Source organism: Corapipo altera, unplaced genomic scaffold, assembly GCF_003945725.1.
Source record: "Corapipo altera isolate COAL_440 unplaced genomic scaffold, ASM394572v1 276, whole genome shotgun sequence".
Classification (NCBI taxonomy): domain Eukaryota; kingdom Metazoa; phylum Chordata; class Aves; order Passeriformes; family Pipridae; genus Corapipo; species Corapipo altera.
The window spans coordinates 40,270-64,082 of record NW_020885133.1 but is presented as its reverse complement, the minus strand read 5'-3'; the positions used below and the strand labels follow the sequence as shown (position 1 = coordinate 64,082).

The window sequence follows — 23,813 nt, the reverse complement described above, 5'->3', positions numbered from 1 at the left end:
GGACAGTGCAGGGCTGAGTTTGGGGTTTGTGTGCCAGCCGGGACGGCGCTGGCTGTGTCTGTGGGGACAGCGCTCGCCGACCTCTCCGGGCCTGGCACTGCCTCTCTGTAATTATGTCTTTAATCCCAGATCGATGAAGACAGTGGCTGGAATGAGGGAGGTGACGTGCCCTGGTGGCAGAGGAAAGCTGGGAGAGACCCTGTTCCGCTGGCACCTCTTACCCATCCTGGAGCTGTGCCCAGCGCTAAGGGCAGGAGTGACAACCGTGTAGGCAGGGCAGCCCCAGACACTCAAGAGTTGTTGCCCCTCTGCTTAACATTACCTGATCCTACTGGGAGACCCTCGGGTGGCCCCCCCTGAGCATCAGCTGTGGGCTCACCCAGCCTCAGATCACATCCAGCCCCAATGGGACAGAGACCTGCCCCCAAAAGCCCCTTGTCTTCCTGCTCTCCCTAAACCCTTCTGCTGGGACCTGGTGGCCCGAAGGGGAGGGGAGGGCCGGTGTGTGTCCCCACACCTCCTCCTGCCAGGGCTGGAGGGGTGTTTGTGCCAGGGGACAGGAGAGGTGGAGGGTGCGGGACCTGTCCCGTTCCTTCCGCTGCTGGAGTGTTTACTCCCTGTGGAAGGGACGGGAAGGAAACAGCCTCGCGCCTGCTCCGGCCCCTTATCTGGGGCCCGAACAGCCCTGCAAGTTTCATTGTTAGTGTCCACGTTTCCCAGCCCTGTTCCCAGGGAACGTGCCGAGGTGGGGAGCCGGGGCTGGGGAGGCCCTGCTGGCTGTGAGGGCCCTGCCTGGCAGCCACAGGGCTCTGCTGGGGATCCCGTCTCTCCTCTCCGTGCTCCCCCACAGAGCCAGACCCCGCTGGTCCACGCTTGCTGCTCGGTACTGAGGCCACTCACAAACAGGTGTGAGCCTGTTCACGAGAGCAGGGGCTCAGCAAAGTCTCTCCTGGAAGTCAAGGTGCTGCCTCTGTCCTCCTGCACCCCAAAAATCTGCCTCTTCTCTGTTGGGACTGTTGAGGGCAGGCTGGGAAGCACAGTGGCCTGGACAAGGCTACGCTGTGGAGAATCCCTCCTTCGTAGAGGGTTCTTCCTCTCTTATAAAGGGCTTGCTGAAATACTACTCTGAAATGAATCCCAACAAGCCAGTGGGGCTTCTGGCTGGGGTTTTGGATGCTGCAGTTGTTTAAGGTGTCTGGGTGGTAGGACCATCCCTTGTCCTGCTGGAGAAGACTGGGATGTGGCAAGGAGCTGCTCCCCTTCCTTGGGGAGGGGGCGTGGGGAGCTGCAGCAGTTGGTCTCTGTGGCAGGGACATCCTCAAGCCCCGGAATACAGAGGATCTGTGTCCCTGCTGGAAGTGGGGGGGAGCCCACTAGAGATGGGGAGTGTTTGGTGAGAGAGCTGGGATGTGTCAGCGCTGTTTTGGGAGGCACCAAGCCTCTCCTTTGGAGAATCCCGCAAATCCGCGGGGCAGGTGAGCTGAAGGGTCGTCCCTGCATTTCCATACAAGGCTCGGGAGCCGATCTGTTGAGAAAGCCTCGGGGTGTACCTGTTGCAAGGTGGGAGGGGTGGAAAGCTGCGTGCATGAGCCAGGAGTCATGTCTGGGAGCCTCCAAAAGCTTGCTGGGGCAGTGGGCTGCGTCCTTCCCAGGATGTGGACAGGCCGGAGAGCATCCCAGCCCACAGGGGGCTGGCGTTTCTTATCGAGAGATTTGTTACTGATGAAGGCAGATGAGAGGGTGGTGGCTACCAGATGGTGGAACGTGTGCTGCACGTGCCTTCCAAAGCGCTTGGAAAACATCTGCTCTGTGTCGTTGGGCTCCGTGGTGGTGGTGGTGGTGGTGGTGGTGGTGGTGGTGCCACCAGGGCTGCCGGTGTCCAAGGGAGGCTTTGGAGAGCAGGAGGAGTTGGGGAAGGCATTTCAGGAAGGGTTTGATCCGGATGCAGTTGGAGATAGGGTGGCAAATGGTTCAAAAGACCGAAAAAAGGCCTGTTCTGAGCTGCTGTGCACCAGCACGTGCTGCAGGCGGGCTCTGGAGGGGCGAAGGGCTGCGAGGGGCGGGCGGGAGAGGGGGATGCGGGCAGGAGAGGGGGATGCTGCCGGCGGGAGATCTCAGCAGGGTGGCACCGGGGAGTGGGCAGAGCCGATGCTGGAGACCGTGGGAAAGCAGCCTCGGTGCTGGCTGCCTGGCTGGAGCGAGTCCCCACACGCCTGCCATGACTGCAGCGGGTTTGGGAAAACCTCTCGGGCTTGCAGGGACTCGGCCGGGCTGCGCGGGGGGGAGGAAGCGGAGGAGGGCAGAGCCCCGGCCGCTCCTCTCCGCCTCTGCCCTCCCTCCCGCCGCCGGCAACAGTCGGAGGTGCCGGGGTCTCCATGGAGCTGTGGGAGCAGTGCAGCCTTTGCCACCCTGCCGGCCGTCCCAGACGCTGCTCCATCCCTCCGAGGGGAGGGGGTGGGAGAGAGGCGCCCCTTTCCCGGTTCTGTGCCCGCCCTGCCTTCTGTTTTGGGGTTCCCACGTGTGATTTTTGACCTGCTCCCGCTGTCCCTGCAGAGCTCTCTCCCCTCCTGCTTCCTCACTGTGGTGGCTGGGCTGTTTCTCCCATGACTCTCTGCGTCTAGATCTGGCTGTCCCCGTGCCTTTGCCAATCAAACCTGAACTTCCTCCTCTGACAGGTCTGTATGGAAGAATATTGCCTTTCTCTACCGAAATGTTGATTGTGGCTCGCTTGCTGTTCTCCTTTGGGAGGGGGGTGTTGGAGGGGTCCAGGCCAGTGCCTGTCCCTAGGTCTGTGGGCTCAGGACCCCCTGGGGGGCTGCAGCCTGGAGGGTGGTGAGTTTTGGCAGCAGTCACGGGGGCTCATGGGGTCCCCTTTAGGGGGATCCTGTCCCATTTCACCCCCTTTCCTGCATAAGGAAGGAGCTGTGGAGCCAGGGCTGTCTCCCCACCATTTATCACACCAGGGAGGAGGGAACAGATAAGTGACACAGCCCTCTCCCTCCACCCTTCCCTGAAGGAAGCAGTGGGATGTGGGTCACTTCTCATTCTCCGGGAGTGTCCCCTGCCCTGCCCCAGGGATATGCCCTCCCCTCCTGCACTGTGCTTGCAGCTTTTCCTTGCCCCTGAGCTTTTCCTGCGGCCTGAGGAGGACCCTTGTGGGAAGAGAGAACCCCTCAGCCCACAGCAGCTCTTCCAAACCCAGCTCAGCCCCAGCTGTTGGGTGTGCTGGAGGGACCTGCTGTCCCCACAGTGCCACTTTTCCAAGCTTAAATGCTGGGGCAGTTTGCATCTGAGTCCTGCCCGGGGCTGTGCTGCTCCAGGACCCTCTTGCCAGCTCTCTGGTGATGGGTGGGAGTGGGTGTTAATGCCATAAGATTTTTTTTTTTTTTTTTTTAACTTTTCCCTTGTTCTGAGAACCTGCCTTAACGAAATCAGTCTCTTCTGACCGCTCTTCTCTCTCCTCCTTTTCCTCCCCCAAATCACGTGCAGTGAAGAGAGGGGCTCCTGCCCCTTCTGGGTCACTTTTCCTCCCCTCACCTTGACTCCAAGTCGCCTCCGCCCGCGCGTCCCCGCGCCCCCCGCCCTGCCTGCCCCGGGCACCCGTCACCCATGGACGACTCGGAAGTGGAGTCGACCGCCAGCATCCTTGCCTCTGTCAAGGAGCAGGAGGCACAGTTCGAGAAGCTGACCCGGGCCCTGGAGGAGGAACGGCGCCATGTCTCAGCCCAGCTGGAGCGAGTCCGGGTCTCCCCACAGGACGCCGGCCCGGGCTTGGCCAACGGCACGCTCACCCGGCGGCACCAGGTAAAACACCCCCTCGCCAGAGCGGGGGGGCAGAGGCTCCCGGAGCCCCCGGCCACGCCAGTCCTGCCTCGGAGGGGGCAGCTTCCCGCCTTTGGCCCTCCCTGGACACAGGAGGTGGAGGAAGGCTCGGCCTGTCCTGTGACACTGGCGTACCGGAGTCGATCTGGGGGTGCGCCGACCTCCCTCGGCAGCCAGAGCCTTCGGGGGAGGAGGTGCCAGCCAGCCTGGAGGGTTTTGATGCCAGGCGGGCTCTGGTCTGGTTTTGTGAAGGTCAGAGGTTGGCTGTGCTCAGTTCCTGGGCATCTCTGCTCCCCATCCCGCTCGGCTGCTTGGAGGGTGGCCGAAACGCAGAGGCTGGGGTTTGCTGTGGGGGAACGTGTGTGTCTCCCTCTGTGTGATGGTGGGCAAGGCCCTGGAGTCTTGATCTGTCCCCACACAGCCAGACTAGGGCTGGGAGAAATCATCCCTACAGGGCTGGAAACGTGGTTTCATCTGCCTTGGCTTGAGGTGTCTCCTGTTCTGACTTTCTCAGGCTCAGTCTTGGAGAGGGGTGCTCAGAGGGCTGGTGTGTGGTGTTGTGCAGGAGGCTGGTGTCCTTCCAGCTGTGGTGCCAGGAGAGCCGTGCGGGGCAGGGCAGGGTGGGCAGAGGAAGGAGGAGTGCGAGTGTCAAACAGCAGCACCCTGTGATCGGCCGCCGAGCGCCCGCGTGGTTCCCTCTGGCCCCGGGGGGGGCCTCTGGGGTGTCACTGGTGGCTCCTGCATCAGAACACGTGGAAGGTGTCCAGGGCCCTGCTGGGGAGCAGGGAAGTGTCATGGCCATTCCGTCGGGAGCATGTGGGCATCGTGGGAGAGCTGGAGGGATGTCTGGAGGGGGCTGAGTGGCGTGTCCTCCTGTTCTTCCCCGGGGTTGGCATGGGGGTGGTTTGCTGCACGTGGCACAGACCCCCGAGGAGCGTGTTTTTTATCCCCCTGGGAGCTCACGGGGGTCTGTGAGGTGCAGGAGATGGGCTGCTTGGAGCCCAGAAGGGAAGCAGGGATGGATATGTGGGAGGTCAGTCTGGTAAGGGGCCTGCTGTGTTTCAGAACGGACGTTTCTTGGGCGATGCTGACCTGGAAAGGCAGAAGTATTCAGATCTGAAGCTGAACGGGCCACAGGTAAGGGGAGCTCGGCCCCCTGGGCTGTGGGCAGCCTGCTTGCTGGGGGAGGGTGCAGGACAGTGCTCCAGTGTCCCTGTTCCAGCTGGAAGAGGGTGGTTTGTGCTTCCAGTGTGGCCACCCTGGCTTGAAGGGGCTTTGGGCGTGGGGTTGCTGGTACCTCCTTCCAAGAGGATATCGGAGCTCCCTGTGAGGAGGGAGATCTCTCGTCCAGCGGACTCCAGGTTGGTGATGGGGCCTCCCTGCCTGTCGCTTTCTCCCCTCAGGACCACAGCCACCTCTTGTACAGCACAATCCCCAGGATGCAGGACCCGGGGCAGATCGTGGAGGAGACGTACACCATGGAGGAAGACCCGGAAGGGGCCATGTCAGTCGTGTCTGTGGAGACGTCAGATGATGGGACAACCCGGCGTACGGAGACCACGGTACAGGCCTGGGGAGAGCGTGGTGGGACAGGGCATGGCTGGGGACCATGATGGCTGGGGACCATGATGGCTGGGGCGCTGCAGCCGTGGTGTCTGCCAGCCTGCTGTGCCACGAGCTGAAACAGGGGGAGAAATGTGCCTGGAGTAAAGTGCTGGGCTGGCAGGGGAATCCGGGGACGCAGGTCTGCGGCGAGTTTCCTTATGGGAGCGTGTCCTGCGCGCGTGTCACCCCCTCCAGGTGAAGAAAGTGGTGAAGACCGTGACCACCCGGACAGTGCAGCAGGTGCCGGTGGGGCCCGACGGGCTGCCTTTGGAAACCTCCCCCGTCACCAGCAACTACGTCCAGACCATGGACAGGAACTTCCGCAAGAACGGCAATGGGGGCCCCGGCAGCTACCTGAGCCAGGCGGGCACGGCCACCCTCCCTCGCAACTACCACTACCCCGACGGCTACGGCCGCCCCTACGAGGACGGCTACCCGGGCAGCGACCACAGCTACGGCAGCCTGTCCCGCGTCACCCGCATCGACGAGCGCTACCGTCCCTCCATGGACACCTACCGCGCCCCCAGCCGCCAGGACATCTACGGCCCCCAGCCCCAGGTGCGCGTCGGGGGCAGCAACATGGACCTCAACCATTTCCACCCCGAGCCGTACGGCCTGGAGGACGACCAGCGCAGCGTGGGCTTCGAGGATGTGGACTACGGGCTCATGTCCGACTACGGCACGGCCAGGAGGGCGGGCACCCCCTCGGATGCCCGGCGGCGGCTCAGGTACGTGGAGCGGGAGGCTCTGGGCTGCTGGGGGGTGCTGTGGGGTGGCCCATCAAGCCTCACCCTCCTTGGAGGAGGGAGGATGGTGGACACCAACACCGTGAGCTGAGTCGCAGGCGGCTCCACGCGGGAGAAAACTTGCATCCGCTTCTAATTGTCTGCTTAATTGGTGGTTAAACCCGGGTGCTAATTGAGCCAGTCCTCCCGCAGCGAGGAGTTCCACTGGGCAGCTGGATGTAGCTCCGGGCCCTTCCCTCTGTGCCACCCGGCTGGTCTGTCTGTGCTCCAGCCCGGAGTATCCCACTGTATCATCACCCTGCTGTGCAGGTTTGCAGCAGTCCCGTGATCGTGCTCTGCCCGAGCCAAGGGCAGCCTCAGGGAGGGGAGCTGAGCCCAGGCTGGGGTGAGCAGGGCTCAGCCCCACGGTGCCCCAGGAGTGTTCCTGGTTCCTGCACAGCCCGACCCTGCTGCAGGGCAGGGCAGGAGAAGCTGCTCGACCTGTTTGGCAGCAGCAGCAGTTTCTCCCCTGTGTGTGTCTGTGGCGATGGCGGCTCCCCCAGCCTGGCTGCAGAGCACCTGCCCTGCCATGCTGTGCTGCCCTTGGGGGCTGGAGCAGGGTCCTGGTGGTCCTTCCTGCCCTGTCAGGCACCCAGGAATGTCCCCTGCCTGAGGCTGTGACTCCTCTCGCTGGTCTCCTGTGCCAGCTGTCTCCTACACAAGCACTGCACCCTTCTCTGCTCCTGGCCGGGCTGTCAGGCAGGGTTTGGGCAGGTGCTGGGGGATGGCTCCAGGGGTGGGGAGGTAGGAATGGAGCAAGGGGCTGAGCCAGGCTCCTGGAGATGGGGAGAGGACAATCTCGGCAAGCTGGGATGGATGTGCACCTCCTGAGTGCCCCAGGGTGGGCCCAGCCAGGCAAGTAAAGCTCAGTGCAGGCTGCCTGAGCTCCTGGGACATAAAGCAGAGGCAACCTGAGGGAGAGGAGACTCTGGCCATCCCCTGTGGAGATCTGCCCGATCTAGGCACTGTGAATCCACGCTGGCTCCTGGCTGCTGAAGGAGCAGCTTTGTCTGTCCTTGTGGCTGGTGCCAGCACAAGTGCTGCGGGGCTGTGCCGAACCAGTCGGGGCGGTTGCTCACCCAGATGGATTTCCCCGGCCACTTCACTTTGTGCAGCTTGTCCCGGCTGGAGGAGGGCAGGCGGGGCTGCTCCAGGCTTCTGCCTTCTCAGCCAGCCTGGGAGAGGCCAGCTCTGGCAGTTTTGGGCACATGGCCGTCACATCTCACTCCTCAGTGAGCACTTTGGGCAGGAGGGGTTACACAGGTGTGTTCAACAGAGGCTCTGGCCTGCGAACCTTCCCTGGGCTGTGCCCTGCCCAGCACCCAGCCCTCCCTGTGTGGCCTTTGAGACCACGAGCCCTCTTTGCTGGGCTGGAAGGTGTCTGTGCTCCTGCCCCTCCAAGTCCTGGAGGAGGGGAGTTACAGGAGCCAAGTGCAGGAGCTGCAGCCAGGTGGGAGACTTGGGGATCTGGGTCTGACAGAGCAAGGAGGCTCCACTTCCAAGGACGGCTCTGTTGGGGATGTCAGCTTGTCCTGCGGGGGCAGTGCAGGGTATGAAGGATGGGTTGGTGGGCCCCTGGGCCGGCTCTCCCTCCCCGGGCAGGCAGATAAAGATCACAGCAATCTGTGGAATCCAGGCACTGTTGAGCTTGGCTTGTCCCCCACCTTCTCAGTTACCATCCGCACTCTCTGCCCAGCTCGCTGGAATGGGAGCAGGGAGAGCAGCGTCCCCCCTGCCTCAGAGATATTTGTCTTGAGCAGGGGCCTGGCTGTTAATGACTTCCTTCGGGGAGGCAGCTGGCCAGGAACGCTGGAGCAGAAGGAGTGCCCTGAGCCCAGGGATGCAGCGTGTGCTGGCTGCCATCGGCCACAGAGAGCACCAGTCCCTGCCCTGGGGCTCTTCCCAGAGCTCCCTCTCTGCAATGGAGGAGGGAAGGGGGGTGCTTCCCCTCCCTGACAGCCCCATCTTGCCTGGAGGGGCACTGAGACAGTCACAGTGGGACAGGGGCTTCCATTCAGGGAGTTAGTCTTGGAAAGGGAGTGGGATCGGCTGCCAGCCCTGCTGGCAAGTGTCAGTGGCTTGCTGGCAGCACTGGCACGTGTCTGGTGGCTTTGGCAAGTTCTGTACCACAGGCTGTAGGTAGGGAAGTGGTGGTGGGAGCAGGACCTGCCACCCATCATGTCAGACCTTTCCCTGCCTGTGCCTGGTCCGGGAGCTCCGGAGGTTACTGAGCAGCCCCTGGGGCAGGTGTGAGGTGGAGGGTGGAAACCTCTCCTTGGGCCTTATCTGGCACAGCAGGGGCGAGAGTCATCCCCTCCCATCTCCTTCTCTTGGAAATCACTGGATTCCTCTGCCCGGGTGGGGGAAGGATTATATTGGCAGTGACTGCAGAAATAGGGGAGAATCAGGGATTTTGCGAGGTGTGTGTCATGGGGTGTTCAGTGTCACTTCAGCATGGGGGGCAGTAGTTCCACTTTGAGCTTCCATGTGCTTGCTGGGGCTCATTCCCAGCGCTGCCAGTCCAAGGAGGAGCTGCTCCTGGCCAGGGTGAGGGTGTGGGGCCAGGGCTCTTCCCTGGGCCCGAGCCAGGAGCCACGAGGTTGATCCCTGGAGCCCAGGTGTCTCTTGGTGCCTGTTCCTCAGGCAGTAGCACACTTTGCCTCCAGGGCTGGCTCCTGCCTGTGCCCCGGGGCTGGCTCCTGCCTCCACAGGCATCAGACCAGGATCCAGCTTCATCCCTTCTGGTGGGTTGGAGGAAAAGGTGATGAAAAGGGCTGGAAATTTCTTCCTCCTCTTTCAGTCCTGGATCAGACCTGAAGGTCTGGCTGTGAACAATTCCTTCTGCCCCTGACCGTGGAAGATAAGATGGAAAACTTGGTGGGAAGGAGAAGTGAATCCACCGCTCACCAGCTGATGTAAAAATGATTGATTTAGGGCCTACGTGTAAAAACGGAATCTGCAAAGTAGGTCGAAAAAAGCTGGGAAAATGTGAGAACTGGACGGCTTAGTTGATGAAACGAGAAGGAATTACGGTCTGAGGGGGCAGAACTTATTTTGAGGAACAGATCTAATTCCAGAGGATAGATATAGGAACAAATCCTTCGAGGCTGTCGCAGGGGGATAAGCAAGGAGCTTACGAGGAGCTCCAGCAAGGTCTGGGCGTGTGCTGACGCCCGCCGCCCTCTCTCCTAGGAGCTACGAAGACATGCTGGTGGACGACGTGGCCCCGGACCGGTACTACTGGGCCCCGCTGGCCCAGCACGAGCGGGGCAGCCTGGCCAGCCTGGACAGCCTGCGGAAGGGAGCTCCGGCCCCGGGGAACTGGCGCCAGCCGGAGCTGCCGGAGGTGATCGCCATGCTGAGCTTCCGGCTGGACGCCGTCAAGTCCAACGCGGCCGCCTACCTGCAGCACCTGTGCTACCGCAACGACAAGGTGAAGACGGAGGTGCGCCGGCTCAAGGGCATCCCCGTGCTGGTGGGGCTGCTGGACCACCCCAAGAAGGAGGTGCACTACGGCGCCTGCGGGGCCCTCAAGAACATCTCCTTCGGCAAGGACCAGGACAACAAGATCGCCATCAAGAACTGCGACGGCGTGCCCGCGCTGGTGCGCCTGCTGCGGAAGGCCCACGACATGGACCTCACGGAGGTCATCACAGGTGACGGCTCGGGGCGGGGCGGGGCAGGCGGGCTGGCGGGTGCCGCGGGGCGAGGTCTGCGGTCAGGGGTCCGAGCGCTCTCACCTTCGCGCCTGCGGCGTTTGCAGGGACGCTGTGGAACCTGTCCTCGCACGACTCCATCAAGATGGCCATCGTGGACCACGCGCTGCACGCTCTGACCGACGAGGTGGTCATTCCCCGCTCCGGCTGGGAGCGGGAGCCCAACGAGGACTCCAAACCCCGCCACATCGAGTGGGAGTCGGTGCTCACCAACACCGCTGGCTGCCTTAGGTACGGGAGAGCCCCGGCCTGGGTCTGGGCTGCAAGGCTCCTTCCTCGCTGTTCCTGGGACTGCCAGAGCTCTTGGAGCTCTGTGGAGACAGCTGCTCGTGATGCAGACCCTGATTTTGGAGCAGTTTCCCTCACTGAGGGGAACTACAAGAGCCTTTTTCTCTCTTGAGCTCTGTGGGGTGTGGGCTGCCCTTGCCTGCCCTCAGCTGCCCCTGCCATGACGTTTCTCTCCTGCCTGCCAGGAATGTGAGCTCGGAGCGGAGCGAGGCCCGTCGGAAGCTGCGGGAATGTGACGGGCTGGTGGATGCCCTGATCTACATCGTGCAGTCCGAGATCGGCCAGAAGGACTCGGACAGCAAGGTACCACAGTGGGGCTGGTGTCGGGGAAGGGAGAGCCTGTGTGGGGTGTACCTGGCACTGTTGGACCAGTCTGGCACTCACCCTGCAGTTTGGGATAGGAATGTTGGCCCCCCCCCAGCAGGGGTCTGCTTGTCACTCACCCCCAAACCGCTGTCCCCTGGCTCAGGGCTCTTTGATCTACCTGGATGAGATGCTGGCTTGAATTTTCCTTGGCCCTTTCGTGCTTATGGCAGAGAGGTTTTTGGCCCACGGGGTATGAGCTCGTGCCTGCAGCACTGGTCGTGCCAGCTTTGGGGTGGGGTGTGCTTCATCCGTCTGGGATGAAGCTGCACATCCTCCCGGGTGCTGAGCCCTCACTCGGAGACTTGGGGTGCTGCTCCCAGTCAGACGCTCTGGTTCTCTCCCCCAGCTGGTGGAGAACTGCGTGTGCCTGCTGAGAAACTTGTCCTACCAAGTGCACCGGGAGATCCCCCACGCCGAGCGCTACCAGGAGACTCCCCTGGTCCCTGCCAACAACGCCGGGCCCCACGCCGCCAGCTGCTTCGGTGCCAAGAAGGGCAAAGGTTTGTGGGCCAGCAGCAGCAGGGAGGGAAGGGATAGGGACAGCTCTGCTGCAGCACGTCTGGAGGGTGGCCTGGGGTCTCTGTGCTCCGACTTGTGCATCTCACGTGGAGCCTGAGCCGCAGCTTTCTCCGGGGGGCACAGTGGTCCCTGGCTCTGGGAGCTGCTGCTTGGGTCGCCCGAAGCGTTTGGCACAGGCTGTGGTGGGTGTCTCTGGTGGTGGGATGGTGATGGCTACGTCTCCACTAACTCCACGCCTTCCCTTTTCTCCCGTGTTGCCCCTTCCCCTTCCCTTCGCTTTCTTGCCAAATGATCTGCCCCATGACGCTGTCGGCACCTCTCTCCTCCTGCCTCCCCTCTCTCCTGTCCTTCTCTCCGCCTCACCAATAGACGAGTGGTTCTCCAGAGGTGAGTGCGCTCTTGGTTTTACTTTTTTCCGTGGTTCGATTGGGTGCTTTCTCCAGCTCTCTTTTGTGTGTGTCCCCCCCCCCATCCCCTGCTGGGCACATTCTGCCTGCAGTGTGGCTAATGCCCCCAGTGCCCCCTCCTGGGACGTGCTGGTCGCTTGGCTTCAGCCTCTGGGCTTGTTCCTGCAAGTGGCAAAGAGCTGGTGGGCCGAGGTGGGTGGGGAGAGGAGGAATCTCACGCTTCTCCACTTGCCCTTTTTGAAGGTAAAAAGCTCCCAGAAGACCCTGGTGCCGACACAGTGGATTTTCCCAAGAGAACAACTCCAGCCAAAGGTGTGTTCCTTGGATGATTGGCCTTGGGTGTTAGGGCAGCTTTTCCCCCAGCGAGCCTCTCCAACGGGCAGAGGTTGGTCTTGGAGCAGCAATGTTCCTGGCTGCCCAAAGGCTTGTTAAAACTATGAGCTCTGCCAGCAGTTGTGAGGATGCTCATGCATAATAGAGGAGGTCAGTGCTGGCTCAGGACAGGCTTCAGAGGGAACTATTGCCCCAGGGGCTGAGGGACAGCAGAGTGACACAGCCCTCTGTGATGGTCTCAGACCTCCAGCACAGTGGCCCTCTTGCCCACTCTTCTCTCCTGGGCGTGAAGAGCAGGCAGGATTTAAAGCCAAAATCTCTCTGCCTTTAGTGTTCTCCAGCATGAGCATGAGGAAGGGTCATTCCACAAAAAAACCTCTGGGGACAAGCATCCTGCTGCCAGTGAATCACAGGCCAAGCAGTGAGCACTAGCCCAGGGCTTGAGTTCAGCTCCTCCTGCCCCCAAAGCACCCTGTGGTTCCCAGGAGGACCCCGGTGCTCCTGGGGCTACAAAGAGTTGAGCCAGAGGAATCAGAGGAAACTTAGGGCAGACCTGAGCTTGTGAGCAGCTCAGATACATGGTGGTGGTGGCTCCTTAGGCTGACCTGAGCTGTGGGAAGAGTCAGCTCCCATCTCTGGTGGAAGCCTGAGGAAGCACCTGCTCTGACTTTGGGGCCATCCCTCAGGGCAGGGGAGGACAAGATGGAAAACCCGGCCTTGCACCTACGAGCTGCAGCCTTAGTGCTGCTTTACAAGTCACTTCTGGGCATGTTGCCATGGAAAAGAGTTGATGCTTGAAGGCCTGACCCCTGCCTGTGTGCTGGGGGCCTGGGCCCCTCGCTCCCTGAGGGTGAGGGGTGCTGGTGGGCACAGCTTGGGGTGTTTCCCAAGTTTCTCCCTCTGGAGCTGCAGTGGTGTGTTGGGTGCCGTGGGTGGCAGCTCTGGAGTCCCTGATCCTGGATCTGGTACCCTGGGGCAGCCCCTCTGTGCCAGGTATCCTGCCTCCAGGGAGCCTGGGTAGAAGCTTCCAGCCTCGTCTGCCCAGCAGTGCTCCCTGGGATGAGTCAGGTGCTGGTGGATCCCCGGGGTAAGCGCTTCCCACCCGTGTTCTCCTGGCAGGCTACGAGCTCCTCTTCCAGCCAGAAGTGGTGCGGATATACATCTCCCTCCTGAAGGAGAGCAAGACTCCGGCCATCCTGGAGGCTTCGGCGGGAGCCATCCAGAACCTGTGTGCTGGCAGCTGGACGGTGAGTGCCCCCGGAGCTGGCTGTGGCCAGGGAAGGGGCCCGGGGAGCTGGGAGTACCGCCCATGGTGGGGGCAGTGGGACCGTGGATGCCATTCCGGGCTGTTCCCTTCCTGCGTGGCCCCAGGAGCCACCATCCCACGGCACAGCCCAGGTGTGCACGGGGTCCCCTGTGCTGCGAAGGGCTCTGTGCTCACTGCCAGCTGCCTGTGCCCTCCTGGGGGGCAGGGAATGAAGATAATAACCTGCATTACCTCGATGTGTAGGCAGAGACCCTCTGGGAAGCCTGGCCTGGCCCGCGGGGGGTGGCCCTGGGGTGGGAGTGGGCTCGGTGGGTGCAGCAGGCCCCTTGTGCCCGTGGCGAGGGGGGGTTGGCAGGGCTGTCAGGGGTGTCCCCAGCCCCAGGTGACACGGGGGTGGTGTCCCTGCCCCACAGTACGGCCGGTACATCCGCTCGGCGCTGCGCCAGGAGAAGGGGCTCTCCGCCATCGCCGACCTGCTGAGCCACGACAGCGAGCGCGTGGTGAAGGCGGCGTCCGGCGCCCTGCGCAACCTGGCCGTGGACCTGCGGAACAAGGAGCTGATCGGTGAGCACAGAGCGCCCTGCACACCCACCCCGGGCCGGGCAGGAGCGTCCTGCCCTGCTGGGGGAGCGTGTGGGCACAGATCAGCCCAGCCTGCTGCTCCTCTCGAGAGCAAGTGGGCCGCCCGTCACCTTCCGCGCTGGTTTTCCCAGCAGTCCTGTTCTTTCTTGCTCACGCCCAGCTCTTCCCCCTTCCCAGGCAAGCACGCCATCCCCAACCTGGTGAAGAACCTGCCTGGAGGCCAGCAGACCCCTGCCAAAAACCTCTCTGAGGACACAGTGGTGTCCATCCTCAACACCATCAACGAAGTGATCGTGGACAACCTCGAGGCCGCCAAGAAGCTGCGGGAAACGCAGGGGATTGAGAAGCTGGTGCTGATCAACAAATCTGGGTAGGCGCTGCTCAAAGGGTGATGCCAAGGGGTGGAGAGGGGCTTCTCCAGCAGCCTCCCCTGGAGCTGTGACTGTTTCCAAACGTCTCTTCCTTCCCCTCTTCCTAGGAACCGCTCAGAGAGAGAAGTCCGAGCAGCCGCCCTCGTCTTGCAGACAGTCTGGGGCTACAAGGAGCTGCGGAAGCCCCTGGAGAAGGAAGGCTGGAAGAAGTCAGATTTCCAGGTGTGGGGATGCCCTGTGGTGGCTGGGGTAGTCGGTGGGGTCCTGCAGCAGGGAGAAGGGTGTTCCTGGAGCTCAGCAGGACCGGTTTGCAGCCTTGCTGGTGGGACTGGGCACCCGCAGAGGTGTCCCCTGTGCCTCAGGGGAATGTCCCTGCTCCTCAGGGCAGCAGGAAGGCTCTGCTAAGGACACTCAGAAGTGTCACACCCTGTGTCCCACACCAGTGTGTGGCTCCACAGGCAGGAATTTTGTCACCCTAAACACTGCCGTGGCAGTGCTGAAGAACAGGGTTCTTCTGGGCTCAGTTTCTTTCCCAAAAGCAGGGAGTGCCCATTTTCCTGGAGCGCTGGGCACTGCCCCAGTCCAGGCAGGGCCCCCTTGCCCTAATGGGGATGTGGTGGGGGCTCGAGCACCCTTTGGTTACTTTGAGCCCCTTGCTCAAGGGTTGTGGGAGAGCTCCTGGGTCCATCCTGGCGCTGGAGGGGTGGGATGTGCCAAGTGGGGAAGGAACATCTGGGCCCAGGGTGTGACTGGTCGCTGTCTGTTGCTATAGGTGAACCTGAGCAATGCCTCTCGGACCCAGGGAGGCAACTCATTTGATGACAGCACCTTGCCTCTCATCGACAGGAACCAAAAAACAGGTACGTGCCTGCCTTCAGCACCTGTGCCCACCATCATCCCCCCACACCCTGGGTACCCAGGGCAGCCCTGGCTTCCCTGGCAGCCACAGCTGCTCACACAGGGCCATCACCATCAGTTTGGGCCTTAGCTGGCTTTCCTGGCCATCAGGGCCCTCAGTTTAGGCTTTAGGTGGCTTCTTGGGGTAGTCACTGGTAGGGCCTGTGGCATCCTTGGGTCACAGAGCTGTGGCTGCAGCTGGGCCTGGGCTCCCCCAGCTGAGGCAGGTGGCAGTTCCTCCACAGCTCAGGGACTGTCCCTGACCTGCTGTCCTGTGCTTGTAGATAAGAAATCCTCCCGGGAGGAGATCCAGATGAGCAACATGGGACCAGGTAGGAGAGGGACTGGAATGGGGGGCCCCTACGCCCCCTCAGTGTGCAGGGAGGGGGGCAGAGCTCCCTGGAGGGGACACAGCTGACTGTCCCCTCTCCTGCTCCAGACAACTATTCCACACTCAACGAGAGGGACCACAGCAGGACGCTGGAGCGATCCGGCGACCTGGGAGAGATGGAGCCGGTGAAGGCAGCACCGCTGATGGTGAGCAGCTGTCCCTGACGAGGGAGGGGTGCAGGAGATGCCATATCACTGTCCTGGCTGGCAGGAGGAGGGGAGAGCTGGGCTCCCACAACTAACACCCCCCCCCCCCCCCCCCCGCCCCTACTAACCCCCCGTGTGTCTGCAGCAGGAGGAGGAGGGGCAGGAGCCGCAGCCTGAGGTAGAGGAGGCGGAGGAAGAAGCTGCTGTGCTTTCCCCCGTGTCGGTATGTCCCGCGGTGTCCTGCCCAATCTGACAGTGGTGACAGATCCTGCTGTGTGCTGTTAGGGGTGCTTGGCCAGCCAAATCCTGCTCCAGTTGATCTCTGCTGCCGTTGGTGCCGCCTCCGCCGCTCGCTCCCGCCCCAGCCCCGCTAACGCCTCTCCCTCTCTCTCCACAGCAGAAGATCTAGCTGGCCTGCCCACCTCCGCTCCGTTTGGGTTGATAATATATTATATATATAAATATATAACTCTTCATGGTGGAATGGACCGACTTTTACCTTGTCTTACTGTTGGAATTTTTGCTGGACTCCTTGTGCCAACCATCCAGCCAAACCATCCCTGGGCCGGCTCCCCGGGGCAGCCTGGGGCCGCTCGGCCTCCTCTGGGCCTCTGCACCTCCCCGTCCCGGGACACCACGACTGAGAGCTCCTCTTCCCATCCTCCTCCAACACCACCTCCTTCCTCCCGAGGGGTAGAACCTCTTCCTGCCTGACTCTGCCGGATCAGCCGGCGTGGATGCTGCACAAGGACTCGGATCTCTGCCTTGACCAGGAGCTGCCTTCTCTCCCACGCCTTCCCCCTGCTGCGAGGCGTCCGCAGGGACAGGGACTGGGACCTCACTCGCCGCCGCCTTGTTTTTGGTTTGGTTTCGTTGCCTATAGGATGTATTTTTTTTTTTTTTTTTTTTTTTTTGTGCGGGATCACTCTTCAGCCAGGGACAGCACAGACATCCCTCCTCCCTGGGGGCTGCAGCACCAGGGTCCGGGGGCTGGAGCCGTGGTGGGGAGGGCGAGAGGAAGGACGGCCAGCAGCCAGCAATAACTTCTCTTGCTTTGCTCTAGACGAGGCTTCGGGGGGTGTGGGAAGGGGGATGTGGCTCTGGATCCTGCGGAGGGGTCTGGATGGGGGAGCCCCGGGCTCCCACCCGGTGCCTGTGTGAGGAGGATCCTTATGTGGGGAAGAGGGGCAGTGCTGGGGCGAGGGGCAGGCCTCCCGGGGCGGGGGCGAGGGGTCCCTGCCCCTCGGAGGGAGGAGACGCGGTAGGATTTTGGGGAGAGGGCTTGGGGTGCGCCGTGCCGGGCGGCTGGAGCCGGGACCCCCACGGCACTGCCCCCCCCCGACTTTCTCTTGACACGTGCCTTTCTTTTGCCACTGTGAAATAGCTGTTTGAATCGTACTGTCCGGCTGCTTCCCTGGGGGAAGGGGAGTTTCCTGGGCTTCCAGCAGGGCTGAACTCCTCCCTTCCCCACCGGGAGCCTTCCCTGTCTGCAGTGGGGCTGGGAGCCTGTTTCTGGGGGGAACCCACCCCCCCTGCCCTCGCTGAGAGGGTTCAGGGCATTGCCATCCAGGCCTGGGGAGCCTGGGCTGCCACGGGAGCTGGGATGTGCTCCTCCTCCTCCTCTTGGCTGTGGTGCTGGGGCACATTGACGTGCTGTGATCTTCTGGGGGGCCCTGCTGCTCCCTGTGCAACTGGAAGTCTCTGTAGGAGGCTGCAAACTGGAGCAGGAGCCCTCCCAGCCCGGGGCTCCCCCTGAGAGGGGTGTGGGGAGGTGGCAGGGGCAGAGCTGGTGCCTTGTTCCTGCCCCAAATCTCCCCCCCCCAGCACCAGCTGGGCCCTCCCTGCTTCCAGCCCCACCTCAGCTCGGTTGGGTTTTGTTCTGGGGTCTAACTCTTCTCTTTTCCTTTAAATATGTAAAACACTAATTCCTTTTGTAATTTTTAATTCTAAATGAACCAAAAAGACAGTGTCCCCCTCCTCTCCTCCTCGGCCCCGCTGGGGAGGGGGGCTAAAGGAGGGGAGGAGGGGGAAGCACCAAGCCGTTCCTTGTCTGATTCCTGTGCACACTCTTGTAACGCTTTGAAAACAAAATGATTTTTTTATATAAATAAAGTTTTTAAAGTGTGTCGGTGTGCCTGCCCCCCCTGGCTGCACTCTCGGGTGTTTCTGGCTTTGCTGTTGGGACCAAGGGCCTTTTCCAGGACTGCCAAAGGTACTGCTGTGTGACAAACCCTTTCTTGTCTGAGGGTGACACTTCCCTGCCCTCCCACCCTGCCTTGCACCTTTGTCCCCAAAGCCACCAGTGAGCAGAGCAAAGGCAGGACCGGCTGTTTTATTGCTTCAGGTCCAGGGGGCAATGCCCAGGATGTGCGGCTTGGCAGGGACAATGCCAGGAATGTCTTGCGGGAATGTGGGCAAGGAATGGTGCCTGGAATGCCTGGCACCAGCAGGGCTGGGGACAGATGGATGGGTGGGACAATAGGAGGAGGCATGTTGGGCTCAGCAGGGACAATGGCAGGGTTGTTGATAGCTGGGGACCATGCTGGGGACGTGCAGGCTGGGGGGCAGAGGAGGAGTTTGTTTGGGGACATCCAGGCTGGGGGTCAGAGGAGGAGTTTGTTTGGGGACACCAGGCTGGGAGTCAGAGGAGGAGTTTGGAGACACCAGGCTGGGGGTCAGAGAAGGAGTTTGTTTGGGGACATCCAAGCTGGGGGTCAGAGGAAGAGCTTATTTGGGGGCATCCAGGCTGGGGGTCAGAGGAGGAGTTTGGGGGCAGCCAGGCTGAGGGTCGGAGGAAGAGCTTGTTTGGGGACATCCAGGCTGAGGGTCGGAGGAAGAGCTTGTTTGGGGACATCCAGGCTGAGGGTCGGAGGAAGAGCTTGTTTGGGGACATCCAGGTTGGGAGTCAGAGGAAGAGCTTGTTTGGGGACATGCAGGCTGGGGGTCAGAGGAGGAGTTTAGGGGCACCCAGGCTGGGAGTCAGAGGAGTTTGTTGAAGGGGCACCCAGGCTGGGGCTCAGAGGATTTTGTTTGGGGACACCATGCTGGGGGTCAGAGGAAGAGCTTATTTGGGGGCTCCCAGGCTGGGGGTCAGAGGAGGAGTTTGGAGACACCAGGCTGGGGGACAGAGGAGGAGTCTGGGGACACCCAGGCTAGGGGACAGAGGAAGAGCTTATTTGGGGACATGCAGGCTGGAGGTCAGAGGATTTTGTTAAAGGGGCACCCAGGCTGGGGGTCAGAGGAGGAGTTTGGGGGCACCCAGGCAGGGGTGTCAGAGGAAGAGCTTGTCGTGGCAGGCCTGGCAGTACATCTTGTCTCCCCACTCGCGGAAGGTGCCTTTCTGCAGCCGGCCCAGGCAGTAGGTGCAGACGAAGTGCTCGGGGTGGTACTTGCGCCCCGCAGCCGTGATGCAGCGCCCGGTGACGGGGCGGCCGCAGCCCTGGCAGATGGTGCCCTGCCGCCGGTGGAAGTGCAGCTCACAGTAGGGCCGACCCTCCAGCTCGAAGAAGGAGCCGCCGGAGAAGCCGCTCAGGCATTCCTGGGGGGGAAGGAGACCGGGAAAGGCTGGCACGGCCCCAGGAACGCCGGGCACGGCCCTGCCACCCCACTGCCCACACTCACCGTGCACACGAAGCACTCGGGGTGCCACACGCCCTGCAGGGCTGACAGGTAATTGTCCGTGACCGGGCGCTCGCAGCCCTGGCATTTGGGGGCGAACATGGCCAGGAAGTCCTGGCGGCAGTAGGGCTTCCCGTTCCGCTCCAGGAACCCTATGGAGAGGGGATCGGGATGGGCACCCACCGGGGGGGGGTGGGCAGCAGGGCATGGATGTGGGCTTGCCCAGGGTAGGAGACAAGGGAAAGACCGTGGAGGGATGTCAGATGGGGCGGTAGGTGCGAGGGCAGGGGCTACCTGGGGTGGGGGCAGGCCTGCCACACCCGTCCCCTGGGACATACCCTCGTCCCCGAAGACCTTCCCGCAGTGGGCACAGAAGAAATGCTCGGGGTGCCAGGTCTGGTCCAAGGCCGTGAGGACTTTCTGCAGGAACGGGTGAGGTGAGGTGGCTGGCGGTGGCAGGGGGTGTTGTGGGAGCACAGGGGGGGATTTACCTCACGGATGGTGCCGGCACAGTAGGCGCAGCGGGGGGAGAAGGCTTGGTGATAGTCCTCCTCGCAGAACGCCCGCCCGCCCTGCTCGAAGAAGGGCTGGCTGTCCAGCCCCTGCCCACAGCGGGCACAGGTGAAGTGCTCGGGGTGCCAGGTTTTGCCCAGGGCTGTGAGCACCTGCGAGGAGGCAGGAGGAGGCTGAGGGCGGCTCCGGGGGGATGCTGAGGGGAGGGGGGTGCCGGGATGGTGGCAGGGGGCTCACCTTGCCGGCGATGGGCTTGCGGCAGCCGGCGCAGACCCCTGCGGGGGCGGCCGTGATGCCCAGCTCCTGCAGGTCCCGGGTCAGGCTGCCCAGCATGTTGTCCAGGGAGGGCTCTGCGGGCACCCCGGCTCCCTGCCCGGACAGCTGCCGGGGAGCAGGACGGTGAGGGCTGGGTGAAGGTCAGGCCCCCAACCCCCTTTCCCCAGGGCCAAGCTCACCTTGCTCTGCATGTGGCCCAGGTCGGCCAGGAGCTCATCCAGCTGCTGGGCGGCTGCCGTGGGTGGGGGCTGTGGGACCGGGGTGGGGCTGCTGGACACGGCACAGGGGGGGTGGTGCTGAGGTTTCCCCTTCTTCCAGGGCTGAGACCCCTCCAGCCCCACCAACACAGCCCTTTCCCAGAGACCACTGCAGGGAACACGTAGCCCAGCCCTCACCCCAGCAGGGATGCAGGGTACAACCCGCCCCAGCTCGCAGAAGGACCCGTTTTTCAGGCGTTGAGGTGACCCCAGGTGGCACATCCCAGCAATGAGTGGGCACCCCCAGATGGCTTTGCCCTCCCGTGGCCATTTTTACCTGTACACTGTCTCCAAATCCTTTCCCAGAGACTGAGCCTGAGGCAGCAGCTGCACCTGGGAGGACAAACCCCTGCAGCCAAGCTCCCCTGGCAGCTCCATCACGAGCTGAGGGGGTCTGTGCTGAGGCCTCTGTACCTTTGGGGGTGCCGAGGCAGGAGGCTCAGAGACACGGGGGGCAGGTGGATCCTGGCAGGAGCTCGGTCCCTGCCACACAGGGTCCTTGGAGGCCTGGAGGGAGCTCTGCTCCAGTTCTGCCAGCAAAGCATCTGCACAGAGAGACCCCCCTCAGGCACCACAGCCACTGGCTGCCCACCCTGCTGCCACCCTCTTGGGAGGTCTTGTACCACTCCCAAAATCCCAGGAGCAAAAGGAGCATCCCAGCAGGTTCTACCAGGCAGGTGCCAGTGCCCTGAGGGCACCCAGATCCCCATCCCCGGTGCAGGATGTGCCTGCTGCTTCCTGCAGCCTTCCTGGAGAGTGGGCACCACTGGAAAAGGGTCCTGCCCCTGCACACCATCCCTGGCCTGCCAAGGAACATCCGCCAGCCCTTCACTTCATCCAGCACGAGCCCTGGAAGGGGAGGGCTCAGCCTCGGTGGGTTCCATGCACCCAGAGCGCTGCTTCCCCCAGGAAGGGCCGAGAGCTCGTTCTTCCCAATTCTGTCTCGCCACCTTGGCCATCCCTCACATCAGGAAACAGGGAATGCCCCTCCCTGCCCACCACGGCACAGCTGCTTCCCCGCCCCAGGCCAGGGCCGGCTCCCAGCACCCCCAGAAGTTGTGCTGCAGTCCCGGGATTGCAGCACTGCCACAGCCCATTTCCTGCTCTCAAGCTCGCTCCGTTTTCGGCCAAGCTCTTCCTCGATCACCCCATCAGCCCCCTGGGATGGGGGAGGCACTGCAGGGAGTGTGGCCCCATTGCTGCCCCCATTGCTGCCCCCTTAGAGCATCCCCACCTGGCCCTGGGGGAGAGGAAGGACAAGACTCCCCCCAGGCGCTGCAGGCACGGGCCCCACGCCAAGCCTGGCTGCAGAACCGCCTCTGGAGCAGCCCAGCTTACCCAAATCCTCCATCCTGCCCTGGCACGGGGGCCCGTGGGCCGGGGCAGCACCCTCAGGGAGGTGAGCTGGCACTCGGGGCCGTGCGGGCGCTCGGTTCCGGTGCCGCCTCCGCCCCCCGCGCCGGGTTGTGTCGCTCAGGGTTTCCCTTTGTGGGCTCTGCGCCTCACACCACGTGTGACGGGGCAGAGCTGGGGCACGGGGAGCCACAAACAGCCCCGGGCTGGGGCCGCAGGGGGAAGAAACTGGCCAGCGAGTTGTCCGAGGAGCTCTGGGTATGAACTGGGATGCTCTGGGAGCCGCAGCGTGGGTGTCCTGCAGAGCCAGGCCTTTTCCAGAAGCCACTGGCCACGTGTGCTGAGGGACGGCATCCCTGTGCCGGGTGGGAATGGATTTGTGACGGTGTGACAGAGCAGTGCCTTTTGGGGAACACTTCTGGAGCCTCATCCTGGATTTCCAGGTAAGAGCAAATGCCCTTTTGGCAGAGAAATCCCCTGGGAGTGGCCAGTGGATGTGGGAACAGCTCCAAGGGACTGGTTCATAACCTGGAGAGCTGGTCTGTCGTCCCCTCTCGGTGCCCCTGCCCCTCCAGCGTGGCTGGGGGGAGTTAATGCCAGAGGTGGGTGCAGGGGATGTGCACGTGGCTTGGTGTGTCCTTTGGGCTCTTGTTTGGGTGTTTGGAGGAGGCACCGCCCTGTAGGGGATGGATAACACCTCCAGCCCCTTGGTTACCAGCAAAGCTTCACCGTGCCCTGGCCTGGCTCCTCCTTAGTCCAGCTCCCCGGGTGTTCAGGGGCGCCAGAAGAACCTCGGGAGCAAAGGTTGTGTGTGGCCAAGCGCGGGGCCACGACCCCCGTGTGAGCGGGGAACCGCAGCATCCGGGGCCGCCGAGGCACCAGCGCTCCCACGGGCCGGGCTGACACCACCACGGCCCCGCTCCCAGGCTCTGCTGAGCCCGCCCGCACCCTCAGCTGGGCCGGGCTCGAGCCCCTCGAGCTGCCTCGGCGAGGTTCTCCGAATCACTGACGCGCTAATTACCACGTCGGTGACGGCGCTTTTTTTTGTTCCCTGCTCGCAGCAGGGCCATCCAGCCCGGCAGCACCTCGGGGAAAGCCCCGCGGGACATTCACCGGGACGCGTTTCAGGGCAGGAATCCTGAGAGCCACCCAGAGACAAGCCGGGGCACTGCTGGTATCGCTCAGCCTTGCTCAGTCAGGCGCTTCCCTCCCTGCACGCACCAGAACCTTCCTGCCTGCGGAACGTCTGGGGCTATTTTTAGCCTTCTCAGTGATTTACTCTCCCCGCTGGGGACGTGTGAGCCCGAGGGCACACGAGGAGCTGGCGCTGTAACTCCTCTTTATAATACTGCCCCTTACAAGCCCCTCGGAGGCAAAAGGCTGAGCAGAGCTCCCTGGCCAGAGCTCTGCCCCCCTGCAGCGGCTCAGCCAGAATTAAGCAACCCCATCCTTGCCCGCAGAGGGGAGATCAGTCGTGGCAATGACAAGAAGAGGTTGGTGTGGGGCTGACAGAAAGCAAGACCCGGCCCAGGTCAGCAGCTGCGGGGAAGGTTTGTGCTGAGCCTCTTGCCTGGGTCTGGCAGGGACAGGAGGAATCCCCGTGCAAGTACCCTGAGCTTTGCTTTAACTTTCACAGGTTCTCCCCTTTCCCTGGGCTCGGTGTCTTGCTCAGAGGAACAGGCTCTCCACGGTGAGGTGGTTTATTAGAGGAACCGAGGAAGGGAGAGCTGGACACACTTTTGTCTTCCAGGAACACGAAACAGAGCTCAGGGTTCGAAACCCGGGAGCAGAAGGAAGCGCGGGGCGGCCGGAGCCCTCTTGGCTGGTGGGAACCAGTTCAGCAAACAGGATTTACCAGCTAAACGCCTCGGGCTCTTCGAACCCCGGTGATTTTCGCTGCCTCCAGAGAGAGGATGAGGAGCACCTCGCTCTGCTGCCGCGATGGGGCGCCTTTCCCAGAGGGGCGCTGTTTCCTTCCCAGTTTCCTTCCCCTGGGATGAACAGTGGACGTGGAAACAGAGAAGCTTCCCGTGCCCAGCCAGGGCAGCTCCCCCTGCTCGGCTCTTCCAGCCGCAGCCCGAGGGGGTGTCGTTCCCTCTCCGTTCGCTCTGGCACAGCAGGAACGGGCTGGGATACCTGCCACGCTCCCGTCCAGGGCAGCGTGGGGGGGTCAGGGCAGCGCTGTGGCAGCAGGGATTTAGATCAGGGACTGGGATCCCTGGTGACCCGTGTAGAGGAATGAAGAGAAATCCAGCCAGTTTAGCCAATCTTTTCAAGGACTGGGGGGAAAGCTGTATTTCC

General features: G+C 62.5%; 2 protein-coding genes across 13 annotated transcripts in view; one reads left to right on the top strand and one right to left on the bottom strand.

The window, feature by feature from the left end:
- The window catches only part of CTNND1 (catenin delta 1), a 21,518-nt gene extending 3,897 nt beyond the window's left edge, over window positions 1-17,621 (top strand). For 2 of the 12 annotated variants that reach the window (XM_027670065.1, XM_027670066.1), the window contains exons 2-20: window positions 2,554-2,675; window positions 3,490-3,804; window positions 4,888-4,959; window positions 5,226-5,384; window positions 5,623-6,155; window positions 9,405-9,868; window positions 9,976-10,159; window positions 10,402-10,519; window positions 10,929-11,082; window positions 11,471-11,488; window positions 11,752-11,820; window positions 12,961-13,088; window positions 13,522-13,672; window positions 13,868-14,060; window positions 14,169-14,283; window positions 14,834-14,921; window positions 15,243-15,290; window positions 15,398-15,495; window positions 15,644-15,884. In XM_027670065.1, coding sequence (XP_027525866.1) covers window positions 3,610-3,804; window positions 4,888-4,959; window positions 5,226-5,384; window positions 5,623-6,155; window positions 9,405-9,868; window positions 9,976-10,159; window positions 10,402-10,519; window positions 10,929-11,082; window positions 11,471-11,488; window positions 11,752-11,820; window positions 12,961-13,088; window positions 13,522-13,672; window positions 13,868-14,060; window positions 14,169-14,283; window positions 14,834-14,921; window positions 15,243-15,290; window positions 15,398-15,495; window positions 15,644-15,748 — 2,892 coding nt within the window. In that variant the 5' untranslated portion in view covers window positions 2,554-2,675; window positions 3,490-3,609 and the 3' untranslated portion in view covers window positions 15,749-15,884. The other 10 variants (XM_027670064.1, XM_027670075.1, XM_027670070.1 and 7 more) reach the window with 10 other exon arrangements.
- Window positions 17,622-18,717: 1,096 nt separating this feature from the next.
- Window positions 18,718-21,510, bottom strand: LPXN (leupaxin). Its single transcript, XM_027670085.1, has 9 exons — window positions 21,498-21,510; window positions 20,574-20,704; window positions 20,437-20,474; window positions 20,082-20,172; window positions 19,864-20,007; window positions 19,605-19,778; window positions 19,452-19,533; window positions 19,117-19,265; window positions 18,718-19,033 (listed from the first exon to the last, which is right to left on the bottom strand). Exons 1-9 carry the CDS (start codon window positions 21,508-21,510, stop codon window positions 18,767-18,769), a joined length of 1,089 nt encoding a protein of 362 aa, XP_027525886.1. The 3' UTR covers window positions 18,718-18,766.
- Window positions 21,511-23,813: the final 2,303 nt, after the last annotated feature.